Raw genomic sequence first — 15,071 nt, 5'->3', positions numbered from 1 at the left:
AATTAATTGTATATCTTTATTGTTTCATGTCTTACGTGCCTTTATTGCCTTTGAACTACTTGTTGCACTTTATTATGTTATTCCGAGTTCTGAGAGTTCTTTAGCTAATATTGCATCGGTGACTTGTAGAAAGTTATGAATACGAGGTATTGGTTATTCTCTGTTTGAACTGATAGTTCCTTAATGTTCTGCTTGTTTATTTCCCTTTTATGTTAAGATTACGTAACTAGTTGTGTTAAGTTTTTATGTTAATGAATTGATATTGGGAACAGGTTACGCACCGCAATAGTTATTGTGTTAAGTATTGGGATCGGGCTGCACGCCGCAACAGTTATTGTATTAAATCTTTGGATCAGGATATACGCCGCAATAGTTATTGTATTAACTGTTGGGATCGGGTTGCGCGCCGTAACAGAGTTGATGTGTTGTGGTTGTCTGTAGTTGTAGAGTTTTATATCAGTATTGTGATATGAGATTTGAGATCATGTTATTCTGGGGCCCTCTGGTATTTGACTTTCGGGTCCGTTTTTTTGAGTTTACTGTTTTATTTCTATTTCTGTGTTATATTATTATAATTTGTACAGGTTTATAGTGAGTGTCTTGTTATAGCCTCATCACTATTTCGTCGAGGTTAGACTCGACACTAACAGAGTACATGGGGTCGGTTGTACATATGCTACACTTCTGCACTTCTTGTGCAGATCCTTGTGTTGGTCCTAGCGGAGCTTAGCGAAGACTGCTCGGATTCGACTGCTATAGGAGATACTAACTCTTCTATCTCGATTAAATTATAAAAAACTTATTTCAAAATTCATTAAAGTGTTTCACAATCGTGCGAAACATGGACTACTTTACTAGAGTTTCATGGACACCCGTATTGCATAGCAGATAAATAATGAAAAGTGCATGTTTTTAGTATATTTGCATATTATTTTTTGTGGAAGTTTTTGAAGTAAAATATGTTCATTACGTGTTTCTTATGTGTAGTAACGAGTTTTGATGATATTTGATCAAAAGATCTCAATTTGTTGCAAAAAGAAAAAGGTGGAAGAACCGGGAGCTCGTCCATTCTCCCCCATGGCACGAAAGCGGACACGAAAAAGGAGACAATTGAATGCACAAAACAGTAAAGTGGAGCGAACGCACGAATCGCTTCGCAAAATGAAAAAATTTCAAAAGTTGAATCCGCGCCTACAGCCACGCAATGCACACTACAAGAAATATACTTTTTAATAACCACTTCTTAACGAAGGGATATTAATCTGGTCGTAATTGATGTATTTATAGCGACCAACCTTTTTTCATGTCGTTAAAGCCAATTTTTAGTTTGACATTAACTAATTAATAATATCCGGTCGTTAAAAAATATAATTAATCAATTAAAAAAATAGGAGCTATCTTTTCCCTCTTTTCCCCCAAACTCACCCTACGTCCGCCCCACTCCCCCTCCAAAAAGACCCTTAGTCTACTGCTGATCAAAATCTGAAACTGCTATAAAAAATTTATGGAAAAGAGAAAAACGTTTGTCACCTCCGCCGGCATCAACTGCTCATCTTAGAGTTTCTTCTCATCAAGGTAAGATTTGAAAATTTACTCTCTTTATATTTTAATTTTGGTTCAAATTAATAGGGTTGTGATTTGGTTTTCACTTTGGTGATGTTGGTGTTCAAAAATTACGGCATGGTCGGTTTAGAATCAAGAATTTGTTGTAAGATCGAATTCAGTTTATCTTAATTTGGGCTTAAGAATTTTTTGATTATTTTAATCTGGGCTTAAGAAATATAAATTTGTGGAATGGTTAGTTTCAATGTGTAATCACCATATCATCATCTCTATCTATTCTACTGCTTTTCATTTGTGTTTTTCTCTTGCTTTCTCCTTCTTCATGACATGACTTCTGTTTTTCTTTGTGTTGAGTAAAAGATTCAGTCGTTCTCCAGTTGGGTTCTCAAAAATTTAGAGCCTTAGAAGGATAAATCTCAATGCGTGAAAATTAGGCAGTGGTTTTGACGATCGAAGCTTAACAGTAATTTGCATTGTTTTGGTGTTACCTTATAAAGGTATTTCTTTTGAGTTTTAGATATCAGCTTTGTATTTGAGTTTTTGCTTCACTTAATTGTTATGTTTCTAGTTCACAACTTGTAGCAACAAATCTTGTGATGGCTCTTTTTACTTTGTTTAATTTTTCAAAATCTCCTATAGAGAATTGTTGTCTAGTATTTGCGGAAATGATTAGTTTATTTTTTTCCCTCGATTGATCATTATAATAGGTGCTTAAGTTGTAAAAGCAGTCAAGCACTTGTCATTATAGTGAACTGTTGTTACTCTTTCAACTCTGAAAGAGGTGCATGACTAATGTTTAGCTTGCTGAGGTATCGATTTTACTGAATCCAGTAGCCTACCTTCTTTGCTGTTTTCCCTTGTTGGTTACTTGATATAAAGGTCATCTCTTGGAAAGAAAGAGAGTGACATTTTTCTTCCAAAACACGGCTTGTAACTTTCATATGATGTGATTCAGCTGGTAGAGCTGATGGACAATTACTCTGATACAACCAAGTTTGAATGTCGAGCTTGCAAATTATCATGGAGTTTAAAATGTGAAGTCTTAACTGCTATTTTTAAGGAAAGATTGAGAAAATCGATTATCTGCGATGGGACATATTATTTTTCTTTATTGTATAACATAAATTAAGTTCTATTATACGGGAAAAACAATGATTTATTTCATTGAAATGGTATGTCTTTGCATGTCATATTTCATCGATCATATATGCACGTGTATTCTTCAATGTGGCTCCTTATCTTTTTATATTTCACATGCTTGGGTTGATTGCTCAGACCACTTTTATATGAAGGAAACATATGGAAATGAATCTTCTGATTCTAGTGATGAAGATTTTGAGGGTGGTCCTTCACCCAAGGAGAGAGAGATCAGAAGTGCCAAAGCTACTATGACTTCTCCTAGTTCGACTTTAGCAGATACAAAGTACCAAAGTGGGAAGCAGAAAGGGAGTAGACATACTTCTGATAGGGATCTCTGTGAGAAACTCAAAATTGGAGGCATGGACACCTCTGAACTTCATTCAAGTGGTAAAAAGAAAACATATAGGGAAGGTGCCATCAAGGTATTGTGGGCTTTACTCTGGTTCCAACTTTTTACATATCTGATCAGTGTTTAAAGGTCCAACAACATCTTACTTTCCATGAAATTACAAACAATTTCTATTGAAGGTAGGAGGTCATTGTTATGTCATCCTTGAATAAGTTATATACAATGGATATCATAAACTAACTTTATTAGCTATTAAGCAGAACTTGTTTACTCTTTTATTGCCTCCAAAAAAAAAGTAGTAATACTTATTTGTAGTTTTGCTTGCCTAATATAGTAATGCCCTCTAAAAGAAAGTATTTTTAAAAAGATGTATGAGTGTATGATTTTTGTTTTTGTTTTGAATATCATGGTTTTTTGAATTTGCTTGAAGAGACAGTTTGATTAGTTTTAGAACGAATTGTGACTGAAGGTTTCATATGGCAGACCCACCTAGTTTGTGATTTAGAGCAATTGATCGACTTATTTCTTTACTTTACTAAAAGCATATTCTTTGATAGTTTTCATGCATTTCCCCACTTCAGCTCAATTATTTTTGGGATTTCAGAGGCTCTACGAATCCTTCAAGGAAAATCAGTATCCTGACCGTGATGCAAATGAGAAGTTGGGTAAAGAATTAGGCCTAACAGCTCACCAGGTTTTATGAGTTCTCCCTGGCATATATTAATTTCAGCTTCGTCCGCATTTTCTCCACTTGTATCTTCGATTTTGCTTCGCTGCTACCTTCTTTTTTCTTAGTTTCTTTTTGTCAAATATACAAGTCAGTAAATGGTTTGAAAATGCTCGTCATTGCCATCGTCATTCTTCTCGCTGGGACTCAATTATGAGTTAAAAAGTGTCGAAAGAATCTCCTTCCTCACCAAATATAATGGGAGAACCACTTGGAATTGAATCTCTATATGTGGTAAAGTTAAAGTTGAACAGAGTAGCATTTCTTATATAATGTTGGGATAAATATAAAATATGCATTTATTTTCTGCTCTATGAGCTATTTACATTACCAACAAGAAAACAAATCAAACAAATTGTTAGTAACTCATGAAAGGGGAACACTTTTAGATGTTTAAACTTCTGAGCATTCTTCCAATCTTGCGTTGTCTTCCTTTAAAGTGAACGTCTTAATTCTTTTTGTGTTTCCTCCCCGAGTAATGAATTATATTGTTCCTTGAGCCTTGCTTTAAACTTGGATTTTTTTTTAATTATGCCCAATCTTTGCTTTACATAATCCACGTGAGATAACTGCTGGGAGTCTGAATTTAGTTTTAGATTCTGCACCCTCCTGTTATTTGGATGACAATATATGGACCTGAAAAGGCCAAGATCTTTTCATATATTTTAAAGCTAAGTCACTTATACGCATCAATCAACTATGCCCATAGTAACTAGTTTTGATCATACTTCCCCGTCTATTTGATTCTAATTCTAACTGGATTCACAAGAATCCTAGGAGATTGTAGCTCCATGGAATCATATTTTAGCTTTAAAATTTTGATAAATTATTCTGTGACCAGAGTATCAATTTGAGCCTTGCTTTTTGAGAGGTATATTTACCACTACTAAGTAGTTGGGAAGCGTCACCAGGGGCGGATCCAGCCATCTAGTACCGGGTTTAACTGAACCCAGTGCTTTTATTGTGGAGTATAAATTTATGTGTAAAAATTTATTAAAATTACAATAAATAGTAAATATGAACTCATAACTTTAAAAATATAATGATGTAATGCTAAAAACCTTAATGGTTGAACCCATAGAATTTAAATCTTGGATTCGCCTCTGTGTATCTTCTACATTTACAAGACAGTTAGGTGTATTTGTTCGTGATCATTAAATGTGTCCATTGAGGGTATACTCATGGGCGGACATCGAAGAAGATAAGCTGGAACAGAGGAAGCTATTACTGTAAGGATTTAGAGCATCATTTTCTTGCTTTATTTTTCAAGCTTGATGCATGTCAAATAACTTGTGTTTGTTGCTGGTTGTGAACATTATATGTGAGACCTTGGACTCACTCTTTTTCCATCTTTACAGCCACGCGCCAATAATCTTTCCAATATTTCATCCTTTTAGACACCCATACTCACTAATCTGGTTTCTTTCAGTGGTTGTGGGGATTATTATGCTCGATGCTCTAAAATCCTTGTAGTATTAATCTTTTGTTTCATAATATTTGTATTTTCAATTATTATGCTCGCTGCATTAATGGAGATTGAGACTGTCATCAGATGCTTTAAATGAGAATTACTTAATTAGAAGTTGTGTATTAATCTTCTGAAGTAGCTTGAAAGTCTTACTTTCTCATGCTCCGCTAAAGGTAGATGATTCTTGTTTATTTGTTTATTTTCTTATTTTAGAAGGGAGATGGCTTTATTTTTAGATTCCGGATATATACAGTATAAAGATAAATTATTTGTTCTATGTTCAAATCTTACCTTAGTGGGGAAATCGAGAGCATGTTCACATTATTAGTCTTCTTTTCCTTTTGGCTTGTGTTAGGGTATCCTAACTGAATTTTTCAGTTAGTTTTATTTGATTATTAGCAATTAGAGTCTAGTATTTAGTGTTGCTACCGTGATGTATTTTCATATGTCCTGTATTTTGCTAAGCAGGTACTTTAGAACTTCTAAGATCATAAGTAATTGTAATTGTAAGGTATTGTCATCTCTCCAATGAGGAAGTAAAAAAGGAATAACCATGAGAAAGAATACAAATTCAGAATTTGCATAAAAGTCTTAGAAAATGAATTACCAAAATGATTTTGGAATTGTTTGTGTCTCAGTAAAAAGAAATTAAATGAGTCTTTTAAGTCCCTTGGTGAAGTTTGCAGCCAGTTTGTATAGCAGTTTGATTAAAGAAGATATTGAAGCCTTATTATTATTAGTATTATTTACGTTTCTTAATTTGTAATTTGTTATAATGAGATCTGACATTTTGTTCACTTTTGTCATGGACCTACTAGAGGCAATTTGATCAAGAAGGCTATGTAGTTCTAATACAAGTCATATACGAGTAAAGTGTAGCAGATCAAGAATTTGAAAGTTCGAAGTATCAATCCTTAAAACAGTGCAGAGCAAAAAGTTGAAATACAAGAAATTTATTTTCTTAGGGGTGGTTTAAAGACGTTTTATGTACATTGAACGCATTTTTTCTCTTTTTAGGAGTTGTTAAAACGTTGCCATACAATTTGGATGGTTTTATTATTCATATGAATATTGATTATTTAATATAGTTTTGATTGTGTCGTATGTCACACCTCCTTTTTCCCGATGGGGCGATAGGGATAAGGGAGTTTTTCCAATTTAAGTGACATTAATCGAAATGGGATTATTTATTTATTTCAGAGTCGCCACTTGGAATAATTTATGGTGTCCCAAGTCACCGATGTATTTTAAATCCCAAATCGAGGAAATTTGACTCTATTTATGGTCCGCGAACACAGAAGACTGGGTAAGGAATTCTGTTAACCCGGGAGAAGGTGTGAGGCACTCCCGAGTTCCGTGGTTTTAGCACGGTCGCTCAACTATTAATAATTGGCCTAATTATCTGATTTAATACATGTTTTAAAAGCTTATTGTGTATTTTTTTACTTTTTAACCGCTTTTAATTGTTTATGAAATTATTTCTGGAACAAGTCACGATGTCGTACACTTGTCATTTTGGCACACGTCGCAAACCGCACCACATGAAATGTACACGCGATTTACGACATGCTTATTTTTTATTATTGTTTGAAGTTGTGGCCGAGTCATGTGAAACGCACACTCGAATTGGGGTTGCGTATCATAACTATGCCACGGGAACCGTACCCATAGTCACGACAATTTATTTAATCGCGCCTAAAGCAAACTACGATGTTCATCAATTGCTATTTCTTAGAGTCTGGGATGGAACTGGCTAAAATTATAAGCCAACAAAGTTAAAATGCCTACATTCCAAGGACAGACAAAAACTCAAAACGGTAGCTTATTCATAAAGACAAGACTAAATTATACTACAAAGTTATACTACTAATACTTTTCAAAAAATAAAATTTTCAAAAAAACGAATGAAACAAGAAGCAGAAAGACTACTCTAAACTAAACATTTGGTCCAAGCATATTACAAGATATGTAACAAACATTAAGGCTAATTAATTAAACAAAGAACCACAAAATTATGCAATCATCAGAATTACACTCTGCTTATCATAGCCTTGAATGTATTGAATAGACATCAAACATTTAGAGCCAAAATCAGTCAGATTCAGATTCTTTTTTTCAGAGTATAAAATCAATAATCCTAAATCTATCTTAAATGGCTCCCATTATATTTTATCACACATAGAGAAAACTCAATATTAAAGAGAAAGATGAGATAAACCTGAAATTAGAGCTTTCCGATTAATTGAGTTGCGGCAATTACACGGATTGAAACGAAGCAACAATTACAGCCAAAAATTGACACAACTTCAAACGAAATCAGCACAAATCGAACCGGAATTTCGGACTTAAACCTCTAACGACAAACTCCACACGACTCAAACTCAAATACAGCTCCAAACTTCAATTAAACTCCATGTTTCAGAAACTAAGAATCGAATCAAGAATGAAGAAGACGAAGTATTTTTGTATTGTTTTTCGATTTTCTGAAATCAAAACCCAAAAATGAGGGGGTTGCGGCTGGCTTTTGGAATTTTGGTGATTAGGTTCCTCTTTGCTTTTGAAGCTAGGTGGTCTATTTGGGTCACCGGATTCCGGCAAGTTTTGGCAGTGAGAGAGACGATGGTTGTTCTGTCGCCGAGAGCTTTTTTGAGAGAGTGCTCTCCCGTCCTCTCACTATCTATCCCCTTTTTGTGTTGGGTGAGTGGAAAATATATAGGTGTAGGTATAGGGATTAATTGGTGGCCAAGAAAAAGAGTGTGTATGGGCATGTGCATTTTTTGAGAGAGAGAGCATGTGAGTTTGTTACAAAAGATAAGGAAGAATCTTGCCACATGGAAATGACTCATTGACTCTTGCTTTAATTAATATATATTTTTTTAAGAGTGTAAAATAAAAATACTAGCTAAATATTTTAAAATCAAGAACATATAATTTTTGTGATTTTTAATTTTCTTAAATAAACCTACTAAAAATGAAGTTAAGGTTAAAATATGTAGATTAAACTTAAAATTATTTACATACTAAAAAGTGTTGAAAAATCACAAGTATGGTAAAAAATTAGGTGCTCACAGCTGCCCCTCTTTGCTTGGGAACATGAAGAGTTTTCAAGCAAAGACAAAAGTGAGCCGTGTGACTAATTTTTGACCATAACGTTATTCAAAAGAGGAAGAAAATAAAAGGGAAAAGGTGCAACCGAGTCCTAACTTTGGACAACCTACATATCCCGGGTTATAAGGGAATCAGGTCGCGTGTAGTTCAAGAGGTGAATGAAGGGATGGAGTGTGTGGAGAGGATGAGAGAGTCGAGTGAGGTGCCGTTCCGTCGAGGTTCCGGTCCGCGATCCTGTTATTACATCAAAATCAAAAAATGAAAAAGACTAACTAAGCCTGTCAGCTATGAGTTACAAGATTCCTATCTATAAGTCTTCTGAAGCTTGATCTTGAGTCTTGAATGGTTCTTCATACGGACTTTTGACTTAAACCTTGGTTCTTCAAAGCTTGTGACTTCAGCCATGTCTTGAACAGTTCACATCTTTCATCGGCTTCTGCATTTTAGATTCACCCTTTTCCTTTTATTCTGGATTGAGACTTCTTCCTTTGGTTATCTCGGACATGTCAGCTCGCATTCTCGAGGCGAACTTTTGCTACTTCTAACTTGGATTGAATTCTTAAGTGACTTCCCTCGTTCTCCAGGTGGGCGCCTGATGACTTTAAACTGAAATGAATTCCCTCGTTCTCCAGGTGGGCACCTGATGACCTAAAAACTTGAAATATATTCCCTCATTCTCCAGGTGGGCGCCTGATGACTTAAAAACTTGAAATAAATTCCCTCATTCTCCAGGTGGGCGCCTGATGACCTAAAAACTTGAAATATATTCCCTCATTCTCCAGGTGGGGGCCTGATGACTTAAAAAACTTTGAAATAAATTCCCTCATTCTCCAGGTGGGCGCCTGATGACCTAAAAACTTGAAATATATTCCCTCATTCTCCAGGTGGGCGCCTGATAACTTAAAAACTTGAAATAAATTCCCTCATTCTCCAGGTGGGCGCCTGATGACTTAGAAACTTGAAATAAATTCCCTCATTCTCCAGGTGGGCACCTGATGTTGACTTAAAGCTAAAATGAATTCCCTCATTCTCCAGGTGGGCGCCTGATGCTGACTTAAAACTTGAAATAAATTCCCTCATTTTTCAGGTGGGTGCCTGATGCTGACTTAAAACTTGAAATAAATTCTCTCATTTTTCAGGTGGGTGCCTGCTGACTTAGAAACTGAAATGAATTCCCTCGTTCTCCAGGTGGGTGCCTACAATCATGACAACACAGACAAAACAGAGAAAAGTTTTTGCCCCAGTTTGTACCAGGAACATTCATTGATTATTAGTTGCATCCCATTATCCAGGAGGGTCCTGAAAACTTAAAACTAGATCCCATTATCCAGGAGGGTCCTGAAAATTTAAAATTAAATCCCATTATCCAGGAGGGTCCTGAAAAGTTGAAATTAACTCCCATTGTCCAGGAGGGTCCCGGAAACTTAAAACTGAACTTATCTGGAACATGCTTTCTCATGGAGGATTCTTGGCAAAGCAAACAAGATTTCTTGCCCCTGCTTGAAACAAAGAAAATTTTGTCAGTTTGAAACTGTGGCGGTTAGTTTGTGGCATCCTTGCTGAAGGTGTCTGCTTCTGTCACTATCCTGCTTCACAAAGAATTGTTTGACCTTTCAATCGGACCTCGAACACAAAACCTCTGAATGCCTTGAATCCCTTACACTCAACTCGCCGTATGGTACTTTCATTCTGACAACTGTCGAACCTTTGCATTTCCTACAAATTCACGAATCACTTGACCACCTGAACTTCAGTTACCCCCGCACTGCTAATTCTACATCATGTCACTTGGGATGTGCCTGGCCGAATTTCGCTTAGTGCAAATAAAGAGCTGGTAGTGGGCTTTGAAGTCCTTTCTTGCTTGCTTAACAACAGACTAATTTGACTGAGACTTAGAAGAATAGACCCAAAAGAAACGAAGCGAAGTGACTTCGAGAATTAGGAATAAAATAAAAGAAAAAAAATAGCGATGACTATTTGAAGAAAAATGGAAAAGAGACTTATCTGAATGAAGCAACTGGCTCCAATGATCATGACATGCATTTCGGACTGATCAGTCTAATCCATCCAACTAATCACATTTCAGTTCATGCCATGTCTTCATACTTCAAAACCGGGTTTTCCATAATTCAATTTCTTTGTAAAGTCATGAACCTGATTCAGCTTGTAATGCCCCGAGGGGTTTTCACCAGCAAACCTCTCTCATTTGCTCCTCTCTCAACTCATTGTCGCCTTACAGTGCCCGTAAGGGTTTTCACCAATAAGACTCTCTCATTTGGATTTTCTCTCGACTCACCATCGCCTTATGGTGCCCGTGAGGGTTTTCACCAATAAGACTCTCTCATTTATTCATTTTTCCTTGTGCCCATGAACCAAGGTGCTACCCGTGATGTAAATCGCACCTCTATCTCATTTGGCTTGGCATCCTCAAAGTTGATCAGAAGGTCTTTCTTTGGACTGTAGTGTAGGTTTTGGACAGGGTTAGAAAGAAAGGGTGGCATGCAGGCTCAAAATAATTTAAGATGAAGGGGTTTAAAATTACAACTTTTGGAATCAGATCTTTTTACAAAACTAAAACTTCTGCCCCAGTTTCTTCGAATTTGGGGAATTTTGGACTTTTATTTTGAGGGGACCGAACCGTGTAAGGTTGCCTACGTATCCTTAAAAGGAATCAGGTCGAACGTAGTTCAAACATAAGAGTTTTGCTTTTGTTACTTTGCTTTTCTTTTTCTCCTCTCTTTTCTTTTTTTCTTTCTTTGCTTTTCTCTTTTCTTTCTTTTTTTCTTCTTTTTTTTCCTTCTTTTTTTTTTCTTGATTTTTTTTTCTCTTCTTCTTCTTTTCTCTCTTTTTTCTTTTATATTTCTAATACTGCTTTTGATTCCAAAAGAGGGGTATGAAAGAAAATAAATAAGGCTCAAAAAGGGTAACAAATGATAAAAGTGTTTGGGATAGCAGAATAAAATGCCTTCGTCATTCCAACTTTGAACGTGTCTAGTACAAAATGCGATTGAAGATAAGCAAAGAAATCATACATAATATCTCTTGACTGCATCAGAATTAATAGCCATATCCACACATTTACCTTCTATGTCTGTTAAATACAAAGCACCATTGGGCAACACCTTTGTCACAATGAAAGGCCCCTTCCAGTTTGGGGCGAACTTGCCTTTAGCTTCAGCCTGATGTGGAAGGATGCGTTTCAATACCAGCTGACCCACTTCAAATTTTCGGGGCCGAACCTTCTTGTTGTATGCTCTTGCCATTCTTTTCTGATACAATTGACCATGACATACTGCTGCCAATCTTTTTTCATCAATCAAACTCAATTGCTCTAGCCGGGTTTTGACCCACTCATCATTATCAATTTCAGTTTCAACAACGACCCGCAGGGATGGAATCTCAACTTCCGCAGGTATCACTGCCTCGGTTCCATATACCAGCAAATAGGGGGTTGCACCTATTGAAGTGCGGACAGTAGTGCGATAACCTAGCAAAGCAAACGGTAACTTTTCATGCCATTGCCTCGAACCTTGTACCATTTTACGAAGTATCTTCTTTATGTTCTTGTTAGCAGCCTCAACAGCTCCGTTTGCCTTAGGACGATATGGAGTGGAGTTTCGATGCGTAACCTTGAACTGTTGGCATACCTCTTTCATCAAATGACTGTTGAGGTTAGCAGCATTATCTGTGATGATTACCTTGGGAATTCCGAACCGGCAAATGATGTTTGAATGAACAAAATCTACCACTGCCTTCTTGGTCACGGACTTAAAAGTTACAGCTTCGACCCACTTGGTAAAGTAATCAATGGCCACCAAAATAAACCTATGCCCGTTTGACGCTGCCAGCTCAATCGGTCCAATGACATCCATGCCCCAAGCAACAAAGGGCCAAGGTGCCGACATTGTGTGCAGCTCAGATGGCGGGGAATGAATCAAATCACCGTGCACCTGGCATTGATGACATTTGCGAACAAAGCTGATGCAATCACGTTCCATGGTGAGCCAATAATAACCTGCTCGAAGAATCTTCTTCGCCAAGACGTACCCACTCATATGTGGGCCGCAAACCCCAGAATGCACTTCGGCCATGATAGTCGAGGCTTGTTTAGCATCTATACACCTTAGTAATCCTAGATCTGGAGTTCTCTTGTACAATATTCCCCCACTTAAGAAAAATCCACTAGCCAGACGTCGAATGGTTCTCTTTTGATCGCCTGTGGCATGTGCCGGATATACCCCTGATTTGATGTATTCCTTGACATCATGGAACCAAGGCTCACCATCAAGTTCCTCCTCAACCACATTGCAATAGGCATGCTGATCACAGATTTGGATTCGCAGAGGGTCGACATAAATCTCATCCGGATGGTGTAACATTGATGCCAGAGTAGCCAAGGCATCGGCAATCTCATTATGAATCCTGGGAATATGCCTGAATTCTACCGACCTGAATCATTGACAAAGATCATGCAGACATTGTCGATACAGTATGAGCTTCAAATCACGGGTCTCCCATTCTCCCTGAATCTGGTGAACCAGCAAATCTGAGTCTCCCAAAACCAATATTTCTTGAACTCCCATATCTATAGCTAGCCTCAAACCCAGAATGCATGCCTCATATTCAGCCATGTTGTTAGTGCAATAAAATCGAAGTCGAGCTGTTACAGGGTAGTGATGCCTTGTTTCAGAAATGAGTAAAGCACCTATTCCGACACCTTTCATGTTAGCAGCTCTATCAAAGAAGAGTTTCCAACCTGGCTTTTCATCATGATCAGCCCCGTCAACATACATCACTTCTTCATCAGGAAAATAAGTCTTCAGTGGCTCATATACTTCATCCACCAGATTCTCGGCCAAGTGATCGGCTAGGGCTTGGGCTTTTATCGCGGTTCGAGTCACATAGATGATGTCAAATTCTGTGAGTAAAATCTGCCACTTTGCCAACCTCCCTGTGGGCATAGGCTTCTGAAAGATATACCTTAGAGGATCCATGCGAGAAATGAGGTAAGTAGTGTAGGATGACAGATAATGCTTCAACTTTTGCACCACCCAAGTCAGGGCGCAACATGTCCTTTCAAGAAGAGTATACTTAACCTCATAAGGAGTGAACTTCTTGCTGAGGTAATAAATGGCTTGCTCTTTCTTGCCCGTGATGTCGTGTTGACCCAACACACAACCAAAAGAAATATCCGTGACTGTCAAATAGAGGATTAAAGGTCTCCCAGGTTCTGGCAGGACCAACACAGGGGGGTTCAACAGGTAATTCTTGATCTTATCAAATACTTCCTGACACTCATCGGTCCACTTAATCGCAGCATTTTTCTTTAGTAACTTAAATATCGGCTCACAAGTCGTCATGAGTTGAGCAATAAACCTGCTGATGTAGTTTAACCTCCCGAGCAGGCTCATCACCTCAGTTTTATTCTTTGGTGGTGGTAGTTCTTGGATGGCCTTAATCTTTGACGGATCCAACTCGATGCCGCGTCGACTGACTATGAATCCCAACAGTTTCCCCGACGGAACACCAAATGCACATTTCGCCGGATTGAGCTTGAGGTTGTACCTGCGGAGCCTTTGGAAAAACTTTCTCAAATCCCCAACATGGTCGGACTGCTTCTTTGACTTTATGATCACATCATCTACATAAACCTCAATTTCCTTGTGTATCATGTCATGAAATATAGTAGTCATTGCCCTCATGTAAGTTGCCCCAGCATTCTTTAAACCGAATGGCATTACCCGGTAGCAATACGTCCCCCATGGCGTGATGAATGCTGTCTTTTCTGCGTCTTCCTCGTCCATCAGGATCTGATGATATCCCGCATAACAATCCACGAAAGACCCGATCTCGTGCTTGGCACAATTATCAATCAGAATGTGGATATTCGGCAATGGAAAGTTATCTTTTGGACTTGCCTTGTTGAGATCACGATAATCAACACACACCCTCGTCTTACCATCCTTCTTTGGTACTGGTACCACATTAGCTAACCAAGTGGGATACTGAGTGACCCGAATGACCTTTGCCTCCAGTTGCTTTGTGATTTCTTCTTTAATCTTCACACTCATATCAGTCTTGAACTTTCTTAACTTTTGCTTGACAGGAGGGAATGTAGGGTCGGTTGGCAATTTATGAGCTACCAAATCAGTACTCAAGCCCGGCATGTCGTCATACGACCATGCAAAGACATCTTTGTATGCAAATAGTGTTTTGATTATTTCTTCCTTGTTTTGCGGTTCCAGATGCACACTTATCTTGGTTTCTCTGACATTATTTTGATCCCCTAAATTGATTGCTTCGGTTTCATTCAAATTAGGCTTGGGTTTTTCTTCGAAGTGTTTTAGTTCTCTACTGACTTCCTCAAATACCGCCTCTTCATCGTATTCTGTTTCATCATCACCCTCTACTTCTTGGATCGTTGTTTCAGAATTAGATTGGCTTTTAAGATTTGGCTGAAAATTCCTCATGCATGTCATGTCATTGAAACCAGCATAAAAGGAACTGTACAGAAAGCAAAAACAAAAATGAAACGCTGTCAGGATTAATGGAAAACGGGAAATTGTATTTCATTGAAAATAAAAGGATAGGAGGGTTTGTACATCAAAACAAGCAAAAAATAAAAATCTGGATTACAACCCTGGAATAACCCAGATAGCAAAAAGGAAAACAAAGCAAACTACCAAAACTCCTTCCGGGCGGGGAGAGGAGTAGCT

The 15,071-nt window shown here is 37.6% G+C and overlaps 1 protein-coding gene across 4 annotated transcripts; it reads left to right on the top strand.

The window, feature by feature from the left end:
• Window positions 1-1,395: 1,395 nt before the first annotated feature.
• On the top strand, window positions 1,396-6,356 carry LOC107782980 (pathogenesis-related homeodomain protein). Of its 4 annotated transcripts, XM_075231073.1 has the most exons (5): window positions 1,397-1,575; window positions 1,924-2,060; window positions 2,856-3,125; window positions 3,657-3,746; window positions 6,066-6,356. In XM_075231073.1, the coding sequence occupies exons 3-5, from the start codon at window positions 2,952-2,954 to the stop codon at window positions 6,117-6,119; spliced, it is 318 nt and encodes a 105-aa protein (XP_075087174.1). In that variant the 5' UTR covers window positions 1,397-1,575; window positions 1,924-2,060; window positions 2,856-2,951; the 3' UTR covers window positions 6,120-6,356. The 4 variants fall into 4 exon arrangements, with proteins under 4 accessions (XP_075087175.1, XP_016459422.2, XP_075087174.1 ...); XM_075231074.1 differs by lacking the exon at window positions 1,924-2,060 and having other exon boundaries at window positions 1,396-1,575; window positions 2,888-3,125; XM_016603936.2 differs by lacking the exon at window positions 1,924-2,060 and having other exon boundaries at window positions 1,396-1,575; window positions 2,839-3,125.
• The last annotated feature ends 8,715 nt before the right edge of the window (window positions 6,357-15,071 follow it).

Source organism: Nicotiana tabacum, chromosome 15 (genome assembly GCF_000715075.1).
Source record: "Nicotiana tabacum cultivar K326 chromosome 15, ASM71507v2, whole genome shotgun sequence".
Taxonomy (NCBI): Eukaryota; Viridiplantae; Streptophyta; class Magnoliopsida; order Solanales; family Solanaceae; genus Nicotiana; species Nicotiana tabacum.
This window is presented reverse-complemented; position numbering and strand designations above follow the sequence as displayed.

Coding starts and splice junctions, on each gene's coding strand:
- LOC107782980 (XM_016603936.2), top strand. CDS start 2,850: ATGAAGGAAACATATGGAAATGAATCTTCTGATTCTAGTGATGAAGAT. Junction 3,126..3,656: donor ATAGGGAAGGTGCCATCAAG/GTATTGTGGGCT, acceptor TTGGGATTTCAG/AGGCTCTACGAATCCTTCAA. Junction 3,747..6,065: donor TAGGCCTAACAGCTCACCAG/GTTTTATGAGTT, acceptor TGGACCTACTAG/AGGCAATTTGATCAAGAAGG.